Source organism: Atractosteus spatula, chromosome 2, assembly GCF_055471065.1.
Source record: "Atractosteus spatula isolate fAtrSpa1 chromosome 2, fAtrSpa1.hap1, whole genome shotgun sequence".
Lineage (NCBI taxonomy): Eukaryota > Metazoa > Chordata > Actinopteri > Semionotiformes > Lepisosteidae > Atractosteus > Atractosteus spatula.
Window position 1 is genome coordinate 37,157,651 of NC_142707.1, and position 25,180 is coordinate 37,182,830.

Sequence of the window (25,180 nt, forward strand, 5' to 3'; positions counted from 1 at the left end):
TATTATACATATATGGTTAGAGTTCCGGATAACTTTAGAGGACTATTATACGTATATGGTTAGAGGTCTATTATACAGATAACTTTAGAGGACTATTATACATATATGGTTAGAGGTCTATTATACGGATAACTTTAGAGGTCTATTATACGTATATGGTTAGAGGTCTATTATACGGATAACTTTAGAGTCTATTATAACATATAATATAGAAGTAAGTTATTTTCACAGTAATTAATTTATTTATGATATTTATTACTATATTTATTATACACGTGTAAATAAATTAATTACTGCGAAAATAACTTACTTCGTACACTGTGCAGAGTGCCGTATACTCCTAGTTGCGGCACACACGATATATACAGTAAAAAGCCTCAGGCACTGTGTTAGAAGTGTTTTCGATGTTATATATGCGTTTATTAATGTCGTCGATTTTACGGTTGCAATTCGACAATGAATATACGTATAGCCGTATTTTCGCCGTGAATATACGTATATTCGACGAATCACTGCCCACTGGGAGGATTCATTCACTACAAGTGTATTTCAGACTGTTAAAGCTGGTATTTGGTTGTTTATCCCTTTGAGGTAATAACTGCTTGGATCATAAAGCATCCTCTAGAGAGGTATAACTCTGTATGATGTTGTATCTTGTTACACAGTGGAAATATGCCTCACTCTGTGACTCCTCTAGTCTCCACTGGAGATCCCAAGACAACAGAGAATGTGGCGCTCACTCTCCGCCCTGAACCTGCAGTAACTAGCTAATCAATTACATCTGCTTTCACGCACTGTGACAACCTTCATTTGCGGTCTTTAAATTGCTTTCACTTTTGGTGAAATATAATATTAGACTATTATTAAGAAATATACAAACATTCCTTCACACTTTAAAGAGTAAAACTGGTGGTAAATTTTAGAATATAAATATTCTGCAATGCATTTAAATAAAGTTTTTCAAGTTAGTTTAAAAAAGCACAATCCTAGCTAGGATTGGGATTATTATAGAAATTACATGTACTGTTATTTTTACTAGCTGAGACCAGTATCTTCTATTCATCACCATCATGATTATTGTAGAAAGAAATTTGTATTATACTTTATATATTAAATATAAATTATAAAATGAAATATACATTTATATATTTGTACTAGTACATTTAAACTAAGGATTAAATTCTGGTACATACAATATATAAAATTAACTATTGCCACTGAATAAATCCAAGCCTTATCTCAGATTCATGAGATCCACAGTCTACTGTAGGTTCCTCAGCTCTAGATAACCAAATCGGTAAAAGTACCACCTGACAGTTTGTATTTGCCCCAAATACATTAACATTATACCATTTATAATGAAGTATGGCTCAGCACTTATTTCCTTTCGACATTAACTGCCATCTAACTAATGGATAAAAATAATTGATCATGTCATTAAAACATGCTGAGACATCATAGTTTTTTAATCATTTGAACCTTTCATCCTCACAATTGTGTAGTGCTATGACGATTTAAAATTAAAGTGCAGTCACGGAAACAAGAAAACGACTAAATACTTTTTTACCTGAAGACGTTTCTATCATATTTTATTTGAACTGTCAAAAATACAAAACATACTGTACGTAACACTTATGACAGACCATTAATAATTATCTATAACTTCCTGAAAATAGGGACGATGCCTCCAACAAGTATTGTATTTGTGTTCTATTAAATGGCATTTAAGAATGTTTGCTTGTATCATAATTTCTATGTAGTGATGGATTCCCTATAATGTGTAGTTCTCATTCTGCTGTTCACAAGTAGAGAGTGGAAAACTAAAAATTAAAAAGTCCCAAAACTATTACACAAGAACAACAAATAAATAAAAAGTATAATTCATTAACCTGTGTACATTAAACTTTTCAGCTGTGGATTACCGAAGATTGCTGGTTACAAGCAAAACTGTACCTTGGCCTTCATCAGGACTGTGAGCTTCGAGACGATAAGTCTTTCTGCTTCAGTGTCATGGCTGGAAATGGCAAGAATCACTACTTCAGTGTTGAACTAGGCAGTGATTTGGCAGTATGGGAGAAGTCATTCCAAAGAGCAATTTTTATGGAAGTACAGAGATCATTGGTAAGTTTAACAAAAAATAAACTATTGTTATGAATGCAGTCTGCTTAGTAACAAATATTACTGACAGTTTAAACACTTAAACCTTGACCATTAGTGATTCATTACCATGTTAATATTCCACAGTTGATTTGGGTTAGGGTTTAGGTAAACTGGTTTTGAACTTAGTTGTCAAACGTGCTTATACTAATGTAAACAGGGCCCCAGACACTTTTAAAAAAAGAAACCTTTATTTGCTCAAATGATTTATGGATTTACTCCTGAACTGCCTGAGCAATGCTTCAATTTAGAATGTTTTACTATGGGGTAAAAAAGGTACCGTTCTCATAAATTTCAAAACTTATTCCAAAAGCAAAGGCTGTTGAAAGGCCTTGTTAAAATAAAATACCTTTTGTTGTTTTTTATATATACAGCATATATTTATATTAATATTCTGTAGTAAAAAAAATCTAAGGTTTTGTTTTTATATTAGTGTTACAAAAATAATGGTACTTCTGTAATACTAATCTCCCTACAAAGGGAATAGAAGATAAAAAATGTTGTTCTCATTTCTGTAAAATATGTAGAATAGCAAATGAATCAGTAATAGGGCTATTCAGCAACACCAAAAGTGGAGCCAAGAGGGAAATAGAGCTTGTTTCTGGGTTGGCATTCATGCATTACAGTCTATAGTTTTTTTTTATCAGTCTGCCTGCTTTGACTTACTATCATGCAAATTTTAATGTGACATTGTGTGGGGGAGAGTACTAGAGGTTTTGCACCTGTTATGTACTTATAATCCACATCTTCAAAGGAATAAATTCAATATCAATCCATAGAATCAACAGAACTTTAATTTTATGATAGTTTTTATGTAAATTGTTCATAATAAAAGTTTTATAGAAAAAAAGATAATTGATTTCTATTAGTATTTTTTATATTAGTTCATTGAAAAATGATACATTTATCATTGTGAACATTTACAGTATGTACTGTATGATGTATAGATTGAGGGTTAGAGATATACACTGCATATTCCACAAGAAATATGGAACATTCCAGGTGATAATTGAAAATGTGGAGAAACCTGAAAAAATACTTAATTGCTTTTCTTGGCTTTTGCAGGCAGGGAATTTATTTTGAATACCTTCTTAGGACAAAACTAAAAAAAAGTATTCATGCAGAGTACCCTTTGGCTTCTGGCACACTAATTTTGAATGACCTCTTTACTCATAAATGCTTTAAAAACAGGCATATAAAGAAGGGCTACAATAAGTTTTAGCTTTCTTTTTTTAAACAAAAAGACGTGCTTAATTAAATTTATTCAGAACACCATGTTCAGAAATCGACATCCTTATGGAGCTGTCAAAAAGCCTGTGCAGAACAAAAGCTCTGAACAGAAAGAGTGTTCTGATGGAAGACTCCCTGCTGTGGAAATTTGTAGAATCTTTTCAGCCTTTTTTCTTGGAACCTTTCTGGGTTCATGGAAAGAGCAAGTGTAGTGCACAAAGGTTGTATATCTTCTGCTTTTCCTTGAGAAAAAGGAGGAAGTCAAATGAACTGCAATGTATAAACATAGACTATAGTCGCAGCAGTTAAAGAAGAAGGGCTTTGTCAATGTGAAAAGGACATATGAAGCCAGATTCCAAAGGGGAATTGGGGTCGTCACCATCTCCATTATAATCAAAAATCAGTTCAAGAAGGCAGTGTTTTCTATTAAATACTGTATAACCCTGTACTTCATAAAAGAATAAACTAAGACTAGGGAGTTCAAGGTTTATCTAAAAGAAAAAGCTGTTGAGGAAGTTTACAAAAGGTAATATACAGCACTCATACTGAGAAGCAATGTTTAATGCCTAAAATCTTTAATAAAATATTGTTAAATATATTAAATAAATATATGTCTTAAGTTTATTTTTTACACCAACAAATGTATTTTTATCTCTGTTGCTTGAACCCATTCCAGTCGTAAAACCACACTGGTTAATCTCTGTAGTTTAGAAGTCACGTGCTTGTATTTAGACTGTCATATGGTTGGTATGATTGGGATTCCCCGAGCCGAGATGTAGAATTTCAGAAATGGCATCAGGGCTGGTGGGCTCATCCAGCTTGCCATGTACCTCTCACTTTACACTGTTATCGAATGAATGGTGTGCTGTTTGTCTCATCCCCCATATCTCAATTTATGTTTGGAATGTTGGGATCTTCTAGTAATATACAGTAACATTACACTTTCTACATACTTTTACCTCATTTAACCAGTACTGTATAGATGGATTAAAACTGATCTAGCTCTAGTTTGCTGTCTTGCCTGCTGTTGTTGATATATGGTCCCACAATTAGCACCTCTTCCATTGCAAAAATGCACACTGTATCATCTTCATTGTCATCCACTCCTAGCCATATTTCACATACTCGTATAATGTCATAGTTTCATGTTGATGTAGTATCCTATGTTTCTTGCATTTTCTTCCTTACTTCTAAGTTTCAGGCATGAGTATTTAAGAATGGACATGGTGTATATTTTAAGATTTTTTTTTGTGTTTTCTGATCCTACTAGAATCCTCTGCCATTTTAATACTTGACAACTACTCTATAGTAGTTGGTTATGGTATGGTTTCAAATACTTCAGTGGCCCTTTCATTAAAGTGCATGTGCATCATGTCACGTTTGTTCTAGAAACAAAGTACCAGACAAACCCCACCCCCACTCTCTGCACCAGGCTTTTTGTAAACTAGAGTGTTAATTCTCCAGATTTTCACTTGTTTTTTTTTTTGTTTTGTTTCTAGGCTTGCATGTGGCACAAGTAGAATTTAAGCTAAAGCTTAAATTTTGCTTGTTGCGGTTCAATCCCAGCTCAGGGCAGACATGATATCTTCAATATAATAAAGGGCAACAAATTAAGTTCTACAACTATGGCTGTTGCTCTTTGGCAACAGCTAAATCAAATATGTCAGTTTTCATTTCAATTCAAGAATCCATTTTTCTAAATAATAAAGGACTCTATCACATACAGTAATAAGACAAAGGTCTTTATTACTCTTATTACATAAATATACAGTAGTATTACATCAAATATCTATCTGTGATCATTAAAATCACTATGTAAAATTTCAATAAAACCTGTGGTTAAAAAAATACAAGATGTGGAAAACAATTTTTAGATGAAGGTCTCCCGAATTCTTTTTTTCCCCTATGTGTTTTGTGCAGAATAATATTTATTAGCATCAAACATTCTGAAGGATAATTTTTTTGATAATACTGAGGGAAAGTTTTAAATATAAAAATGGTGAGTAAACCAGAAGCAGTAGGAGAATCGAACAAAGTACTGTATAATAAAACAATATTGGAAGGAATGATCCAGGTTACATTCCTAGAAAACAATTTCCTGAAATTCAGGCCAGTTTTTCAATCACAGGTATGAGACTTGGCTATCAAAAATGTCAAGTTTAAATGGAAGCAGAGACAAATGCAGAATCCGAGGTGGGAAAGGTCTAATAAAATTAAATATTAGTAAAATGTATATTTTTATTTGTTTTTTTAAAAATACAGTTTATCTACAAAACTGTTTGTGTAAACGAGCTAAAGGTTTAAAATTGACAGCCAATATATGTGTATGAATGTGCATACATAAATATGCTGAGTCTGTGTTTAAAAACATTATAGTACTGGCTTTACAGAACTATAATTACAGTAATTTACAGTACAGATGAAACGCAGAGTATGCATCAGAAGTAACATCAGACGGCGATCTTTGAACTATAGCTTTCGAGCAGAGAAATCAGCCACATTTAAATTATTTTTAAAAATAACATAGGCCACAACTGATATGAAAATATGTTAGATGTGCTGAAATCCCTCAATTATAAATGGTAAATAAAATGATTCATTGGCACTATACTGTATATAAATAAAAATGTTATGTTTTAAAAAAATGTTTATAAAATGCTCAGTATTGTATACTTTAAGGTATTAGACGTTGAAGCATAAATGTATTTTTTAATCTTATTTAGTCCTAAAAATGTACTTCAATAATAAAACACAACAACTTCAAAAAGCCCTTTTGGCTTCAGTAAAAAAAAAACGTTTATGCAAAGATATAAAAAGTAATGTAAAAGCATGGGTCTGTCAAGCCAGATCTAAATCATTACAGGTCCAAGACAGAGAACAAAGCATAACTCTTTTTGTAAAATGGTGTATATATTTCATATTTTAAATTGATCCTGTAATTTCCAGACACAGATAAGATCTATAAATAAGGAGTTCCCCTCTATAAAAACACACAGTAAGTGGAAAATGTTCAATTGATTATCAATTGACTAAAAGTTTGGAAACCTACACTGCTGAAGAACTCCTGAGGTACAGTATCTAATTTTCACTTCAGTGCATGAGGAGACCTGACTTAAACAATCACATATTAAAACATATAATTTTCAATTTTTTCTTCAATAAAGACCAGATTGGCAGCCAAGTAGGTTCAGTGTGGCTAGGTTGTTACCTACCTATAAAGAGTGGCTCTGGTAACACTACATCTTACAGTATGTCTTCTGCTCATTATGGGACTGTGCTTATACAGCTGTAGAAATGAATTTATTGTCCTTTTTTATATTGGAGATATCATGTCTGCCCTGAGCTGGGATTGATCTGCAACAAGTAAAATGTAAGTTTTATCTTAAATTCTACTGGTGCCACATGCAAGCCTAGAAAAAAAAAGACAATTCAATAAACTGGACCATGTACATGGAAAAGCAGGACATTTTTGTTGTATAGAATGTTTTGGAGTTTTTTTAGATATAATTTAGGATATAAGAAAATAATTATTGAACTCCAAGCCTCAAGTAATTCTCAGTTGTATGCTCAACATTGCCTTCTGAAATATGAGTTGATAAAAGTTCAAAATAACATTATGGTGCTGCCTTAAAAAAGGATTTAAACCTAAAAATAAGGGTTCACATGACAAATATAGGATTGATCCAGTACTTTGAACAGTAACAGCACTTGTTGCATCAAAAAACACTGTACCCATAAATATTTGACCTTTAGGACTCCTTCAGGAAAGTACCAACGAGAACACTCAAAGGCAGGCTGGAGTAAAATGTATTTAGTGAGTGCTCTGAGAAACACATTAGAATATGTTGACAAAATCATATCAAACAACATCTGGTCTTTGTTTGTGATGAAATAAATATCCACAATTTCAAATGTAATTAATTGAAGTTTGGTTTTGAGTTTCCTAACTCAATAATCCAGAGGAGTTTGAATGTTGGACTCCCTGAGATGAGGTACTAATTCTGATTGAATTCTTTGACCGATGTCTTCATTGAATGAATATACTGTACAGGTATGTCTGAATTGAGCCTAGCTGCTGAAACATGCCTTTTTTATTTGCAATTCCTATTTCTTTTCTTACAACATTCATTGTACTTTGTGTGACTTCTTTTATTGTAGATCATTTTGTTAATTTATACAATATATTTTTATTCAGTTTACGATTTAATTTGAATGAATCAGAAATAATTTTAAATTTCATACAAAGAAACATTTTCTTAGGGCACACATTAAAGCAGTTAGAAATTATCTGGCAGAAAATGCATTGATAAACTTATTTAAACAGGATGCTTTTGTCACACAATGGTTGCTAAATGTAGGAAAAAGCTTTATATTGGTATTAAATTATGTCTAATTTCAATGTTCAATTTGTCAAATAGAATAAAATGAACTTTTTCCAACAGTTTTCAAAGGCAAAGAAAAAGAACATATTGGCAAAGCATATAAACTGCCCTTGTATTAAATATTAAATTATTTTCTAGAAAACTCAAATTGAACTTCATTTTATTGAGTTTCATCTTCAGAATGAACAAAATATAAACGAAAAATGTGTTAAGCACATTATCCAATGCAGGGTCACAGGGAAGCCAGAACCTATCCCAGCAAGCAAAGGGCACAAGGCAAGATACACCATGGATGGAACGCCAGTCCAGTGCAGGTCAAAGAGAGTGAATATTTTCATAGGCACTGACAAAGTAAATACATACAGTATACAGTAAAAATACACAAGGAACATTCTTCACAAAGCCTTTTTATTAATTTAAAGCAGTAGTTTGTAGAGTGTGTGTGATTATCATATTTGAAAAGGCTAGAGGGAATATTATGATAAAGTATCAAAATGGGAAAATTGAAGTAAAAAGAAATAAAGCATTAACATTGCAAATAAATCCCCATTGTATAGTGCCAGTTGAGCATACAGTCCATCAATGACTTACATTGAGAGCAAGGGTACTGTGAAGGACTGGTCCAAAGACCAAATGATGCAAAAAAAAAAGCAAAATGCTCTTAACTTGTTTTGCTAGTTTTTTAACTTCACTTGGAAATTTAAATGATGTAACATTTCTTTCTTAAAAATATAGACATGAAATTTCCATTGGGAAAACCTTTTGATGTATGAAATATAATATATTCCAATATATTTTTAAATGTATATGTTTTCATTTCATGCTTCAATGAGTAGAAACTTCTAAATAGAAAAAAAAATGCTAAATTTGCTTTGAGAGTTTACTATAGGTTATTCTTGGTGTGATGTGCTTTTTGATGAGATAGGTTTAAATAAAATACTTGGCTGGGAACAGAGAATGATGGAACATTTCTTCCTTAAAAATATAAACTTGAGAGATTCCCACAGGGAAAACCTCTCCATGTTAGAGATACTTTAAATTATAAGGGTGAGTGAAGAGCTCTCTTCTATGTTTCACCAATTACCAATGCCTCCTGTTGTCTTAGATGAGAGGATGTACTGAAAATTGAATTCAGGAAAGCTCAGAAAAAAGGATAGCTGGATAAAAAATAAACATAACTGATGGATACCGGAAGACAAATTATTGGAATTTTATGCAGTTAGATGTTTATCATTGATTAAATGTATTAGCATGTTCTTACTTTGCAAACACTGTAGTTAGAAATGTACAGTATATTCATAATACAGTCAAAGTAATGAAAATATAACAAGAAGAAAACATCTATCTTTGTGTGTATGTTTACATATAAATGCACACCGACTATATTGTCGAAAGTATCTGGACTTGAGATAAACGTAAGCATTTACCAAGGTTTAGGCTCACCTGTGGACTTATTGGCTGTTGTAATTCTCAAAGGAATACATTCTATTACTGTTAAGATAGCTTGAGGAATATTGTATCAAATCGTCCACAGTCATATATACAGTCTTTCATATGTATCCTAGATTGCAGACCTGCCTCTAGATAAGCCAAGTTGTTTTTATCGTTATGCACATTGAACAGCATGTAACCCTCCCAGTTTCTAACATGGAATTTTATTATGTTGGCAGAGTTAGATTTGTTAGATTCAAAACAAATCTTTTGTAACTTACTGTATACTATGACTGCTGTGTGGTATATTGTTGAAAGCTTGAGTAACATAATGTTATCATACAATATGTTAACTCAAGGAATAAATTGTCTTGTGAAGCAAATGCTACATTTATCAAACGAATATGCTAATCTTTTCAATACTAAACATTTAATTACTGTATGTTTTTAAACACACATTTTTTTTAAATGTTACAGTTCAGTACAATGGTGTCCAGTACAATTTCTTCTATTTAGCATTCTTGCTCACAAAAATATTAGGAACAATTCTTACTGTAAAAGTTACAGTTCCACCTCCTTGCCACCAGAGGACACCTCTAGCACTGGCTGCTGGCCCCGTCTGCGCAGCAGAGATGCACACCACACAGATGACTGTATTAAGTCCTGTCCAATCACAGACTGCCCAGTATACTTACTGTAGGGCTCCTCTTCCTTAGCTCTATATAGGCTGTGCTCTCTTTCCCTTCAGTGCTCAGTCTCATATACCTCTGGTAAGGCTGTGGACATCACTTACCTGTTTTTTCCTGGACTTGTATCCTGCTTCTTATTTTGCTTCTTTTTTTCCGGTCCTTGTTCATCTTCTTGGTCTTTTTTTTTCTTATTTTCTCCTGATTACCTGTAGTTCCCTTGCCCATGCTTCTTGGGTTTTATTTCACTTTGGATTGATTCTTGGTTCCTGATTCTGGCCTGTTCCTGGACTTTGATTAAGAATTTAGTCTTGTTGTGTAGGCTTAGAATCTCAATCTTTTGGTTCCTACAGGGTCCATTCCCCTGTTCACTCAAGCTGTCTAAGTTTTTACAGTAAATTACCAAATGATTATTACCCATATGTTCCCAGGCATAACTAAAAAAATAATATATCTTGTGAATATTTCATAAGCTTCCCATTCATTTACTGTACATGTATTTTCACAAATACAATTAGTTTTCACTACTGCAATTTATAGCCTAGCCTTATTAACTTTGTTTAATGGGCTCAGTTCAGTTCTGCCCCTGTTGCGATTTAATCACCATCAAAGGTGGGCTCAAAACATACACAGTTTCACTCCTTACAGGGACAAATTCCACTAAACCAAAAGATGGGTCTTTCACTTTGATAGAATTCTGCACTGTGTAGGTTTTATTAGAAAGTCATCACTTCTATAACATGCTCAGTGCCCCTAAGCCTTGATACACATGGATCAATAGAGCAATATGTTTACTTTGATGCTTAGTATAACAAGAATATGCAAGCCAGAAAACTGCCAGTGAACATGAATCCATATGGGTTAAAATAGAAAACACAAATTCTAAAGGCATAATGATAGCTGTGTACTACAGACCACCTGATTCAGAGATGGATAAAGAATGTTTGCTATATACTGTAATAAGATAAGAAAGATACCTGTATGTAGATATGAGGTAATGAGTTTAATTCACACTTAAAAATTGGGATATTGCTGTGGAGAGTACAGAAGCTGAAACTGATTAAAATGCTCAATGATTGTTTCTTAAACCAACTTGTAATGATACCTAGAGTAATGGTACAGTACTAGGAGAGATTTTCTAGAAGTAACCTAGCTAACAGTATAAAGATACAGATGCAGCCATTCAAAATAAGCGGGTGATACCGCATTATTTTGCGGTGCGCTTTACGCAGTCTACTGCGAGTTACTGTAAATTCTTGTATAGTACCGCAAAGAAAATAATAGTATCCGGAATTTCCGCAAGGTGGAGCTAATAAAGCTCAACCTCTCATGTTTGAGCTGTCGCCATCAAAGTCTTTAATGAAGATATTACTAATAGTATTAATAATGAATGACCTTGGACAAGCTGTAAACTCAAAGTATTGCCCTGGTCCACATTTTTTTTTTCATTGACCGTCTTTGTAAAAGTAACACCACAGCATTTCGCAATCACGCATTTGTTTCCAATCATGCAAAGTACAGTAATTTTTGAGAATCTCCGATTCACCATGCCTTTCACATGCTCATAAAAGAGATTGATTTAGGAACATAAACATATTACTATATGCAAACTGTACTGTATACAGTATGTATATGTATATTTAATGTCTTTACTGTGCCCGTTTAAGTATTGAATATTTATATGGAATTTTACCACTGAAGGGAAATCTTAGTAGCTGAGCATAAAAAGAATAGGAGCATACTGTAACGCGTGTGAAGGCCATAAACGATATTAATTTTGGAACATAAACATACAGTATATGGCTGGTCTCGGTACTTTAAAGAAAGCATACACACCACTATTCCATTTCTCCCTAAACATTTCAAGCATCGAAGTCTTTAACTAACGTGATACCGGAGTCAAAAAGCATACTTTTAGAATTTGATTAAAAGGGAATATAATATTGAATCGCGAATCTAAAGAAATTAATAATGATATAATTATATTCATGTACCGCAACACAAGAATTGTGCACGCTGTACGATGTCTGTTGATAATGTTTTGTAGGGCTTTTTCAACACTCCTCATGTGACCTTGCCGGTGGCGCTGTGGGTTAGGTTTCTGACTCCCACATCACACGCTGGGTGTTTGAATCCAGCTGGAGTCATGACTTTTTTTTTTTAACAAACATTTCTTTGAAAAAATAAAACGTTTCCCTGGGTCAGAGATTAAATAAAACTTCACTCGCACCAAACAAATTTATATTTCTAAATATCACAACATGATCGAACTTAAGTCATTTTAATAACAATGAATAGTCACCTATGCGTTACAATATTAACATTTATATTGATTTAAATCGCTTTTTGATTTAAATCGCAAACGCATGTTTAAAAATATGTGTTTTTTGATTCACAATAAGACAAATGCATTATAAATTGATATCTTTGTCTTCTAAGTATCTTAATAAACTTTCAGCATCTGTGAGCTCGGTGACTTTGAGACCACTTGTTATCCCAAGTTGTTTGAATCGCCACAATTCAAATAGAGAAAAAAGAGCTGACTGACAAGATTTAAGATGTGGCTGTCAATGTTGGATTAAAAAAAAACACGTTGCCCGACGTTAGTTGCATTGCTTGAAAAATAATTTTATTTCGAGAGACTGGATAAGTAATTCAAGTGTTTTTTTAACTTCCTGAAAAACAAGTAATAATTTAACAATATGTGCAAACGTTTTATGATATGTCGCTGTTGTGAATGTCTGTGGAGTGTATGTTATTTGCCTGTCTGTCTTGGCTGTGCTCTCTCTCTCAATTCAATTCAATTCAAGGCGCTTTAATTTTAACTTGCTTTAACTCCGCAAGTCTGAGTTCTGAGTTCTTGTGTCCGTCCTATCCGAACCCGAAAGTATTACAATATGTATCTTTATAGCAGGTGGTGTACAGCTTTTTAGTATAGATTACACTTTTCTAAAATGTATTTAAAAAATAAAAACGATTACAATCTAATCTTTCCACGTTTGATCCCAAGATCCCAAGAAAAATAAATCTAAACGGGGAGAAAGCTATGCTGAAAGTTTATTAAGATACTTAGAAGATTAGAAGATACTTAAAAGATATCAATTTATGTTGCATTTGTCTGATTGTGAATCAAAAAACACATATATTTAAACACACGTTTGCGATTTAAATCAAAACGCGATTTAAATCAATATAAATGTTTATATTGTAACGCATAGGTGACTATCCATTGTTATTAAAATGACTTAAATTCGATCATGTTGTGATATTTAGAAATATAAATTTGTTTGGTGAGAGTGAAGTTTTATTTAATCTCTGAGCCAGGGAAACGTTTTATTTTTTCAAAGAAATGTTTGTTAAAAAAAAGTCATGGCTCCAGCTGGATTCAAACACCCAGTGTGTGATGTGGGAGTCTGGAACCTAACCCACAGCGCCACCGGCAAGGTCACATGAGGAGTGCTGAAAAAGCCCTACAAAACATTATCAACAGACATCGTACAGCGTGTACAATTCTTGTGTTGCGGTACATGAATATAATTATATCGTTATTAATTTCTTTAGATACGCGATTCCATATTATATTCCCTTTTAATCAAATTCTAAAAGTATGCTTTTTGACTCTGGTATCACGTTAGTTAAAGACTTCGATGCTTAAAATGTTTAGGGAGAAATGGAATACTGGTGTGTATGCTTTCTTTAAAGTACCAAGACCAGCCATATACTGTATGTTTATGTTCCAAAATTAATATCGTTTATGGCCTTCACACGTGTTACAGTATGCTCCTATTCTTTTTATGCTCAGCTACTAAGATTTCCCTTCAGTGGTAAAATTCCATATAAATATTCAATACTAAAACGGGCACAGTAAAGACATTTAAATCTTTCTACGACCGACCAACGCACCACGAGTGCCCCTGTCGGTCAACCAATCACGTACCGCGGTATTTTGCGTCAACGCGTGTCACGATGCACGAGGCCGTAGCCGATTACCTCCGGTACGTGTCTGTGTCGCGCACTTTGAATGGCTGCATCTGTATTATACAAGATAGAATAAGTGGAGAATTGTGATGATCATATGGTATCATTTCATGTGCACTTTAAATATAAATTAGGCAGATTTTACTTTATATGCTGAAAATTCAAAAATTAGGGTTTACAATTTTAGAAAAGCAGACAATGAAGTAATGAAGTGGAGCTTGAAAACAATGAATGATAAACAGATGGTTACAGAGCTAACAAAAGAACACCAATCATACCACAAAAAGAATATTATAGCATCAGTATGAGTTAAAAGAAAAAATATTTCCTTCTTTCAGGGGTTTGACACATACAAACAAATTAAAGGAGGGAATTTAATCAAGCATACATTGTACTGTACAGTACAGTCAAATGTAAGGGGTATTAGTGTCCCCCCAGGAGATTACTTAATATTCTGAACAGTAAAAAAGCAAGAGAGAACTGGAAACTAAAAAGAAATTAATTAAGGAGAACTGAAGACTTTTCAATACAATCTGTGTACACATAAAGTATGTTGAATGGACTTCCTAACCAGGTAGTTGAAATCCAAACATTGGGCTCCTTCAGGAAGTGACTAGACAAGTGTTAGATTCACATACTCTAGCTGCAAACCTTTTAAACAGGTATGGTGGACCACAAAAACCTCCACTTGAGCCATTTCTTATGTTCCTAGTTGCATTGATATAATTACACTGATACAGTAAATACATTAGAAAGGAATCCCAGTAAAACTTTCAACTGCCCTCAAATGGAATTTACCAAATGACACCATAGCTGGTAGTATGGCAATGGCATTCAAGCTTGCAGTATGCTGTTGTTCAGAATTGCAAAATATACATTTGTGGTCTTCCTGCCTTTCACAAAAATAGATGTACTTTGTCCACACCATGACAAATATGGTCATATCAGCATACTGCGACTCTACTGAAGGATTCGAGCTGCTCCTATGCAAGCAAATAATTACCATTAACAAGACACTCATTTCAATTTGTTTCTTAATACTGTCAAGTGTCAGCAAATAATTGATCATCATCAATCAATCAGGAAAACATGATTAATTAACTATACAATATATTGATCCTGCTGAACACCACTTCAATAATTAAAGAGCTCATATAGTAGCAAAACTTGGAAGTGCAGTGAATTTGAGGGGTCCTATGTCAAGCAGACCTGGTTTAGTCTAAATTTCATAAGGAGCACACAATCAATGAGCAAAAGACAGGAAAACAGGGGGTGAGGAGTATCCCAAATTCCTGGGGAAGTGTTTCCCTGGGAGTAACCCCATGTTTTCAGGGTTTCATTCCAGATCAGTACTTACTTAATTAAGCTTACCAAAAATTTAACTGCAGACCAAAGTTTGGGCTCTTAAATAGTAAGGAAGGGTTAAAATTTGCGTGAAACCTGCTCTAGATGCTAGCTTTCAGAGCTCCATTTTTTGTTGTAAATGATCAGGTGGATTTAACCAATGACACTATACTGTACATCACAAATAAGGCTTACTTTGAAAGTATTTGACTTGGTGGCCTGTTTCTATACATCATTAATTCATAACCAATTAAGTGCTGAGACAACTATGGAGGACCACTTAGTTTTAAACACTTTGAAATAGACATATGGACATAGGGTTGCTACACTTCATGGAATTAATAAATTTAAAAGAGATTATTTCTGAAACTAAGAACTGAATGCAGAAAACAGTTCAAATCAAATAAACATCTAACCCAATAAAAATCATGGTCAGAGCAAAATCCTTAGGAGAACCAACGAATCAAGATTTTGAAAAACTTTCCTAGGGTCCTATGGACAAATTGAATTTAATGTTGACTTTATTTCATTAAATAATTATAGTACAACCAATTGATAAAGAATTAATGACACAACAACTCTTTTTCAGTGATCACAAACCTGTTCAACAAGTTACACTTTTCAGGGGAAAGACTGCCACCTACTGGCCAGTGTGTGAACCCTCCATACCTAATAATACTTTCACAAACAATTCAACCAATTACAGTATAGATTAGGATAATCTTTTTTGTACTTAACTATGTTTTTCTTTAGTAGCCTACATAATAATGTCCTTAGTAAATGCATATTCCATTAAAAAACACCATTATATAAATATGCATGTATCCTTACAATACAAAAAAATACAAATACTGCTAATTAACTGCCAGATTATTTCTCTGGTTCATACAATATGCAGTAAAATAGAATCCCTTTTGATGGTTTACTCAACAGTCATTTAATGGTTGGCAGATGTGCATTAAAAATTAGCCACCAAAGTGAAATTTGACAACATCTTGCATAAGAAATTATAGTCATGGAGAGTCAAACAAGGTGAGGTGTGCCCCACATACAGAGCAGGAAAGACACAGTTCCCACCAGGGTAAATACTGAATACTGAATAAATACTGTAGTTACATACAGTAATTTGGACCAAAAAGTTTTTGAATCAGGATTGCTTTTTTGTATCAGATCAAATAAGCCTATTTTTAGTGCAGAACAGGTGGAACCTTAAAAATTAAACATTTCTATTATACAACAGCAGTACTTTACTGATGTTTCAAACAGCTAAGAACAAATATATGCATCTAATAAGAATTCCTTAGACATATGAATATTGCATCTTTCATCCCACAGAGATTTATATTGTATATACTGTAGAAAACGGTCCACTTCACCATTGAAGATCAACTTTTACAGTACCTCTGTGACACGTGACAAATGCTCTGTTAGATTATCTAGAAAGGTGAGAAATTACTTTGTATTACCAATTGAACTAATACTGTAAGTCAATTAAATTTTAGGGGAATTTTATGGAAAATTAGGGAAGTTACATTGCACAAACCCAAGCTTAGATTCTGATATCTGATTAGGCTACTTTTAGAATTAGATCTATTTTTAGATTTAAGTTAAGCAGCACTGTGTTAAGTTCTTGCCTTTGTAATTTTTAAGAAGTATAAGGAGTATATGTATTGTAATCTGTGTGAATACAGTGTGCGTAGAGAAATCACCATAAAAATCTGTCAGTACATTCAGTACATACTGTACACTTGGGTACACACTGTACAGGTAATCTTCAATAAAACTATTTCTGATGCAGTTTTATAGTATAGTACGTTTGCAAAATACCACATATTGTTACTATCATTTCTTAAAAAAATGATACATTGTTTTATATTGAGAGGTCTTCAGTTTAAAATAAAAAAAAATACAGATAGAACCAGTGAAATTGGTAGTGCAGAAGAGAACTGTTTTGTGTGGGGGAACTTGATGTTCCAAGCTCGGATGATAAGCTGCCCAGGTATGTACAGGGGAAAAGGTCAAAAGTGTAATAAAGTTACACAAAAATAAAGGAACGAGATAGTTCTTGCCTTTTCATACACAATTTCCTTGTCTTATTGTTCACTTTGTCAGAGCATTTGTGAAACAAAACAGAGAAGACTAGCAAGGCTCCTTTGTGAGGATGACATGCAAATTTGTGAAGCATTAATTGTCTTAATGTTGAGAATAGCTCCATCTCCTGAATAAATATACTGTATCTGAAAGAGCATCCAATTAGCAATGTGTAGAAAAGGAAACTAAAAGGCACTGACTAGCTTCTTCACTTCATGCCAACAGCCCCAAAAATGTCTGTTTTTGTAACATTGTATGCCCTGTGATTGACTAGCATCCTGTTCAGTGTGTATTCTGCTTTGCATCCATTGCTTGCTAGACAGGTTCCAGCTCCCCCATGACCCTGCATTAGATGAGGTTAGAAAATGGATGAAGGAATGGATTAAATAAAAGATTGTTTTGTGAGATTACTGAACACATGCTTGAATCCAGAAAACCACATTGATCACTACTGATTAAATCAGTCTTACAGTATGTATCTTCTGTAAATTTTTGTTAGCATTTGTTGTACTGTACTGAATATACAGTACATCATTGTGTGGAGAAGGTACCATTAGAGTAATGAGAAAGAGAGAGAAAAACATGTTTTCCAGGGAGAAAACACCCTACATACAGTATTTAGAATTTGTTTTATTTGGTACTATGCTGCTTGATTAAAACAGGGCCTTGACAGGCCATGCTGAAATGTGTCATGCCTTACACAACCTTATTATTAGACATTTCTATATATACCATGTTCTGTTAAAGCAAAATAGTTTAATGTTGAATCTCAAGCCACAGCACTTGTTTACTGTAAATGCCACGTGATTTAGTTAATAGTGAACTTGAGTAATTGAGGTTCAGTGGCTTTTAAATTGGTAAATCAGGGAAAATTTTATATTATATAGACAAGAAAAGGAAATCCACAGTGGAAAAAAAAATGCAGGGTGTTGTAAAATAATATATATCTCCAAAAAAAACAGTTGGAAACTGGTTTTTAAAATGCCACCTGACCTATTGACTTTCACCAATTAATCAGGTGACTGAGTGTGGCAAGCCATTTCCCACAGTGTTCTAGAGAATGTAATACAGACAAGAGCTATGATCTTATATGATCATGCCTTTTTGTCATTATATAATCAAAACACATTTCATAAGCGGAAATAACATTACAGATTTTTTATTGGGAAAATGCCTCCATACTGTATCTTAAGAATCTATTGCTGGTTCTTGTATTAAACTCCCAGTTTAATTATTATTACTTGTATCAAACTGAATTTAAACTATTGATTAAGGGCATGTGATATTTCAATTTGCCTCTGCCAAAGACTGGAATATTCTGCAGAGTAAGAGTATTCTGTACTTTCGTACCTGAGGTTGTATTCAATTCCATAATTGAATCTTTTCTGTCTGACTCTTGCACTTCTAAAGAGTGCTATGTCCTTCTGGAGCATGTTATGTCATTTATTGATTGATTGTCCTTTTCATTGCCTTCTATGTAATATTGGTGTTAATGTTTTGGCCAGGTCATTGTAGTAAATGAGAAACTGTTCACGACTGACTTTCTGGTTAAATAAAAGATTGTTATTGCCTTCTGAAACAGGCTGAGTATCATTGAGGGCTGACACATCAACATACTGTAACAAATACATTAAAATGTAAATTACGGTATGCAATAACTCCTCAGAGCACTTCTGTTTCTAAGCTAAATTAAAAATAATAATAATTTTGGAATATTTGGATGTTTTAAATATTTTGGCAGAGTTGTTTCTGGATTAATAAGAAGTGGGCAAAAAACAAAGCACAAATCAGATGTTCACAATATCATTATGGATGTGTATCATGAATATCGCAGCTTTACAAAATCATGTCAAAAATGCCATTCATCTTTAAGAAGCCAGGACTGACATTTACAGAGAGGAACCAGTCATTATACATTTACAGTAGGTTATCTCATGTATTTGCTTGGCAAGCTCAGGTTCAGTTTTTTAAAAATTAATGTGTTTAAACAACTGAAATTGAAATTGAGATTGAGTGAGCTGGTCTGGAAAAATGAAAAAACATTTTTTATATTATTCCAAATCCAATTATTTGTTTTGTTTATTACGCAGGAAATAACTCCTGAGGAGAAATACCTTTGAGAGAATAGTAGAGTTAACTGGAGCTAATTAATCTAAAAATGCAAGCAGTATTGTGTTTGTTGTTCAGTTTGGTATGTTTTCTTTCTAAAATACAACAAAAGTAATGTTACAGCAAAGTACAGTTACAGTCAACATGCCTTCACACAAAATGTTACCTTAAGTAAATGATTATGTTTGTGTAAACCATATTTAACTTACTGTATCATTTGATAGTTTCATGGTAAATAGTATTTACCATCTATCCATTATTAAAAACACACTCAAGTGTCATAGAAACCCAGAATCTATCATGTAAGCATAGGATGTAAATCTTTCACAGGATACACATTCTCACAGGAACAATTCAGACACACATGAAAGTGTGGTGGAGAGGTGGAAGACTACTGTGTGATCTAGACAACAGAAATGGACAACACAGGGAGCACATGAAAGTTCCAGCAGAAGTAGCCTCAGGCTAGGATAGAACCCAAGACCCAAGAAAGACAGCAGTGCTAGCCACCTTGGCACTTTACCACCCATTTTGCCATCTTTTCCAAGAAATGCAGTGTAAAATGATAAATTACAGTACGTACTGTAGACCACAAGGATTACCTAAAGTAATGCAGCACAAAACAACAGAAGATGAATGCAGCAGATTTCTTTTTCTTACCCTCTCTCTTTATGGCAAATATAGTAAAAGTAATCTTTTTTTTAAATAGACAATATTTAAAAGCTGAACTGAATTAATGCAAAACCTCCCAGTGTTAGCTTTGCCCCATGTATGTCCTGAATTAATACCCATCAGATACAGACATTGACAAATCTGTCTTTAATAGGCATTAGTAAATATGTAGGAATGTTACACTTGACAATCTGTTCAGTTGCAAATTAGCCTTGTCATGTAATCAGATCAGTCAATCAAATACACTTTAAGCGAGCTAGATCATTAATTTAAAGTGATTTGTGCTCTTACTTTTTCATACAATCTTTCACTTTGATGATTCTAAGAAATCCAGATGGTGCCTACTAGAGATTTCCTAAACAAGAAATACTACTGCAGAGTATAAGGCTATTTAATCATTAGAGGTGTTTGCTGCTTATTATAACCAATGCAAAGTCTGAATCTCCAAGGTGTATATGGTATATCAAGATTGTTCCTTATTATTGTCAGACTTAACATTTTAGACACAAAAGTACAGTATGTACTGCAAATGTTTCATATTTTCTCCATTATTATTAATCATGCCCATCTAAGAAAAAATGGGAAAAATTAGTTATTTAAATATTCATTGTCAATAACAGCTAGAGATCTTTTGAGGACAGAACATTGACATTGTCCAATTAAAACCCAGTTTAATTTATCACCTATACTTGAAACTGGCAGAGGGTTGTTGTGTGATATTCCTTTACTTTGATTTATGCAATTAGAGGCTTAGATTTTAATGGAAAGCATAGTATCTTGCCATTAATTTCTTCTAGGTAAATAAACACATTTGCACGTGTATGTGCTGTGATGAAAGCTAACAAGCAAAACTCTTTTCCTGTCAATTCTGTGCTTTAATATCATAAGAATACTGTATCTGTCTTTCTCACAGTCAAAGACATATACATGCAGCAGTCAAGGAAAGATCCTACGTTTTACCATTGACTTTGAAACTGGATTCACATGTTCTGACAACATTTCTAAGGTAATTATTGAAAAAAGCTTTTTTGAAATTATTATCAAATATGTTATGGATTCCCAGACAAACAAATGCTTACAAAACTAAGTATTGTTCATTGCTAAATGTTATTGTTTACACTTTATAGAATATACATAAATGAACTACTAAGTTTTCACCACTTACAATAAAATGTATTATTTATTATTTTATTATTTATTAGCATTGATTAACTACACGTACATATAATGATTTCATTCAATTAAGAAGAGAGAAGGTGCCTTTTCTAAACAGATAACTGCATAATTAATTATAGCACTCACTTATTAAAAAAACCTTTTCATACTTAAGTCAAATGAGAACAAATTTTAATTTGTAATGACAACCGGTAGAGTACACATTTATGCAGTTATACTGCCAGCACTGTCCACAACGGTTAAAAAGATTTAAACTTCATTAGTTACACAAAAAGCTGTTTAAATATCTTACACAATTTGACTAATACCATTTATTAAGTCATTCCCTGTGTTTTCAATAAAATATATGTAATACTAGTAATTAGCTGTTTTGTTGCATAAATGGTGAATACAATATTAATGTTTCTCATTATTTTGAGTTTAGTTTTATATTTTCAAGATAATTAAATTAGTTGGCTGTATTTTTCTTGATTTTGTACTAGTATTATTATGCTGCTGACATTTTTTAACAACGTGTAAATCTGATTTGTGTTCATTAAAAACAGCAGGAAATCAAGTACATCCAAGATGTATTTTTATGTTACTGAAACCAAAGCAAGTATAAGCTAATTACTGTGTATTTGTATGTATTAAATTGACGGGCCAGGATTACATTTATCAACTACTGTATTATGTAGTATGGATGAAACTATTCTACATCTATTGATTTAATGTCGCTCAGCATGTGCTGGCAGAGTCTGATTGAAAGAAATATGAATAAAATTTTAGAATGACCTAGTTATATACAAAAAGTATTGATAAAACCTGGAATTGTTTTTGTGTTTATTTTATTAGATGCTAATTTTTGATAAAAATGACAGCATTTTTTGTAACCATTTGTACGTACCCTGTGAGCTTTAACTCACCATTTGATCATTGGTGTAGTTGATAGATTATTTTATTTAATGTCAAGTCAAAGGTATGTTCTGCCCCCATTCTTCATTAGTATTGTTCTCATTGTACTCACGAAACAATTTGATATTCATAACTAGAAATAATTAATCAGCTTGAGTTTGTTTACCTTAGATGTGTTCAAAAATATAACAAATATTTATATTTTCCTCCAGAGAACAAAATAGTACACAAATGACTTGATTAAAAAGAAATAACCTATTAATTAACCTATTAATGCTATTATAAATATCATGCACCCAAATTCTAGAATGTAAATTATGTACACCACATCTGATCTACCATTTTTGATCAGTGGTAAATTAATTTGAGTATGCTGCCTGCTAAGATATTTATAGTGTCATGATTCTGAAACAGTCATACTGCAGATTTAATTTTTATACTCAGGAATGTTATGGTTGTTATAACCTCGTTATGGTTGTTTTGTACATCTCTAAAACTGCCTCAATAATTCAATCTTTTCTATTTCTAACGTATGATTTTTTTCTCCAGAATGTTTTGTGGAAATATAAATTCTCACAGCTGAAAGGATCATCTGATGATGGAAAGACACGAGTAAAATTCCTTTTCCAGAATTCAGACACTAAGCAAATAGAAATGGAGGTACAGTAAATAATATCACAAATGCTAAATTGTGATTCATGCATTGCAAGTCTTGCTATGTATTGCTATTGAACAACTTGTCTGGCAGGGGAGTCCAAATTTCCTTTGATCTACATTGATCTATAGTATATGATTCCTGCAGACCACCACATACAGTTGCCTTGATCTCAAATGGACCCTTAATACCACATCTGAGATTTTATCCAGAACTGCAAAAGATCTCCCAAGAAGGCAGAAGATTTGGCCAATGGCCCCTTCTTTGGTGAGGGTAATGTAGCCAGCCAGACCTATTCCCCAGAAACAAAGTCTCAAACTCTAGAGGGCTAGTTGGCCCGCTGAACACCTGTTAAACGTTGGTTTTCCCTACTAAACATTAGTACTGCTGTTTTGCACCAGTACGTGTGACTGACAAACTAACAGCACCAGAGGCTGCTGATCCAGCTCCTCTGTTGCCTGGAGATGAGTGTTGATCTAGTCAAAACTTTCAATTTAAACCACTCCACCAGTGTGTCACTCTGTGGGTGTATTAGCGTGGATACCAGCTGTTGACAGAACTCTCAGAAAAGAAACTCAAAGTTCTGACCTTCTCATTATGGTGCTCATCCTGGACTCTGAAGTAGGCTATATTCTGCAAATTGCATTTGTTCATTGCTACATTTAGAGTAAACTTTAAGGTTCCCCTACTTGCGAAAAGGGTACTAAGTGATCTACTGTAGCTGCTGGTTGTCTTAAAAACTTACTGCATGAGTAATAGTTCAGTCATTAACCATTGATCAACTTCTATTAAATGTACAGGTTCTATTAAACAGTACTATTTCAGCTGTTCAGTAGTTCATTCAAATTCAAAATTCCAATATAATGACCCCACATATATAAAGGAATATGATACTTGCTTGTCTGAGTAAATGGCTGCCCTAGCCGAAGGTCAGAGTTCTCACAACACCCAAACAGATCTCCAAAACATCAATACAGATTTCTTTGAACATACAGTAGAGCTTGGAGTGAGTCAGTTTGGTTGCAAAAGCTTCAGAAACTGATAGGATTGCATGTAATCAAAGAGGAGTGCATATGATGCATGTGTGTATTTAATCAAGCAGATTCATACTGTAAAATACTTCACATATTACAAAGATACAATACTTCACACAAACACTGATGTGGAATAAAGTGAATGAGAATACCTCTCATGCAGACAGTGGAAAGTAAGTCAGCAAACAGATACTACGAAATTCGAACTCAATTGAAATTGAAACACTATTGACAAAACAATGTAAAAAACCTTGGTCTGTAGATGCAGTGGTTTTGGATGCTAGACCAAAAATGGAGGGAAAAGGGGAGGAGGGGGGCTGACACAGCAAAGTTAGCAGAAGAGAGAAGGAGCAGAAACGGAAATGAAGTGTCCATGGTTGAATTTAAATTCCATGGAGAATTGATTGATTGATAATAGGATGAAAAGAGCGGAGAACATGGTCAGTGCAGAGAAATTGTTATTTTCTGTGGAGAATCTAAGAAGCTGCTACAGTAGGTCGAGAAAAGGCAAGAAAGTGACCCAGCTTGGAGGAGCTGAACACCGCAAAGTCTTAGCAATGCAGACTATGAGCGACATCTGCCTTTGACGAGAGTGAAAGGCTGAGTACTAGGATCCTAGCCACAGGGAAATGAAAGTGTGAGATTAGAATTTGACCACCTCCTGAGCTTTTAACAGCACTTTATTGTATTTTCTGTGCTATTGTACATTTTATTGTGATCATTTGTTATTGTTGATTTTCAGAAAATTTCTGACTGTTCAATTACATTGTTGTGAATACATTTTTATGATTTGGTATTAAGTCTTGACATGTTTAGAAACAGCTTAAAAACATATCTACTGTTATTTTTTTCTTTTCTTTCAGGAACTAGAATTTTCAGACCTAACAGCTGTACTTCACTGCATACATTCTTTCATCGCCGCAAAAGTGGCAGCAGTGGATCCTGTATTTATTAATAGTCAAAGCATCGCAAGGAAGTATATGTACAACAGCTAAAATTTCTACTTTCTTTTATTCTTTGGATGACCTCTATTTAATCAGTATTTTTTCTACAAACCCCTGTAAGATAATCAACAAAATAACAAAGTAATATCTCTAACATTTCAAAACCGGAGTACATTTTTTTCAATTTCAGCTTACATAATCTACTGCTAAGTAATTTCAAGGTTTGCTGTGATCACTAATTCATTTGCACCTAATTGATATTGGTATTGTATAACACCACTTTGAAGAACTGTGTGTGTATGTGTCAATGCAACTCTTAAAAATAAGCTAAGTAAAAAAATATTTACTTAAGTATTTTGCTTGAGGTCCTAAATGTGATTGCATTATGATTCAAGAC

The 25,180-nt window shown here is 33.4% G+C and overlaps 1 protein-coding gene and 1 pseudogene across 1 annotated transcript in view; both read left to right on the plus strand.

Moving 5' to 3' along the window:
- The window catches only part of sntg2 (syntrophin, gamma 2), a 375,695-nt gene extending 350,861 nt beyond the window's left edge, over positions 1 to 24,834 (plus strand). The window contains exons 14-17 of the mRNA XM_088904645.1: positions 1,912 to 2,121; positions 20,994 to 21,086; positions 22,700 to 22,810; positions 24,703 to 24,834. Coding sequence (XP_088760771.1) covers positions 1,912 to 2,121; positions 20,994 to 21,086; positions 22,700 to 22,810; positions 24,703 to 24,834 — 546 coding nt within the window. The remainder of the gene's footprint in view (positions 1 to 1,911; positions 2,122 to 20,993; positions 21,087 to 22,699; positions 22,811 to 24,702) is intronic.
- LOC148839647 (U6 spliceosomal RNA) lies at positions 17,307 to 17,404 on the plus strand (annotated as a pseudogene).
- Positions 24,835 to 25,180: the final 346 nt, after the last annotated feature.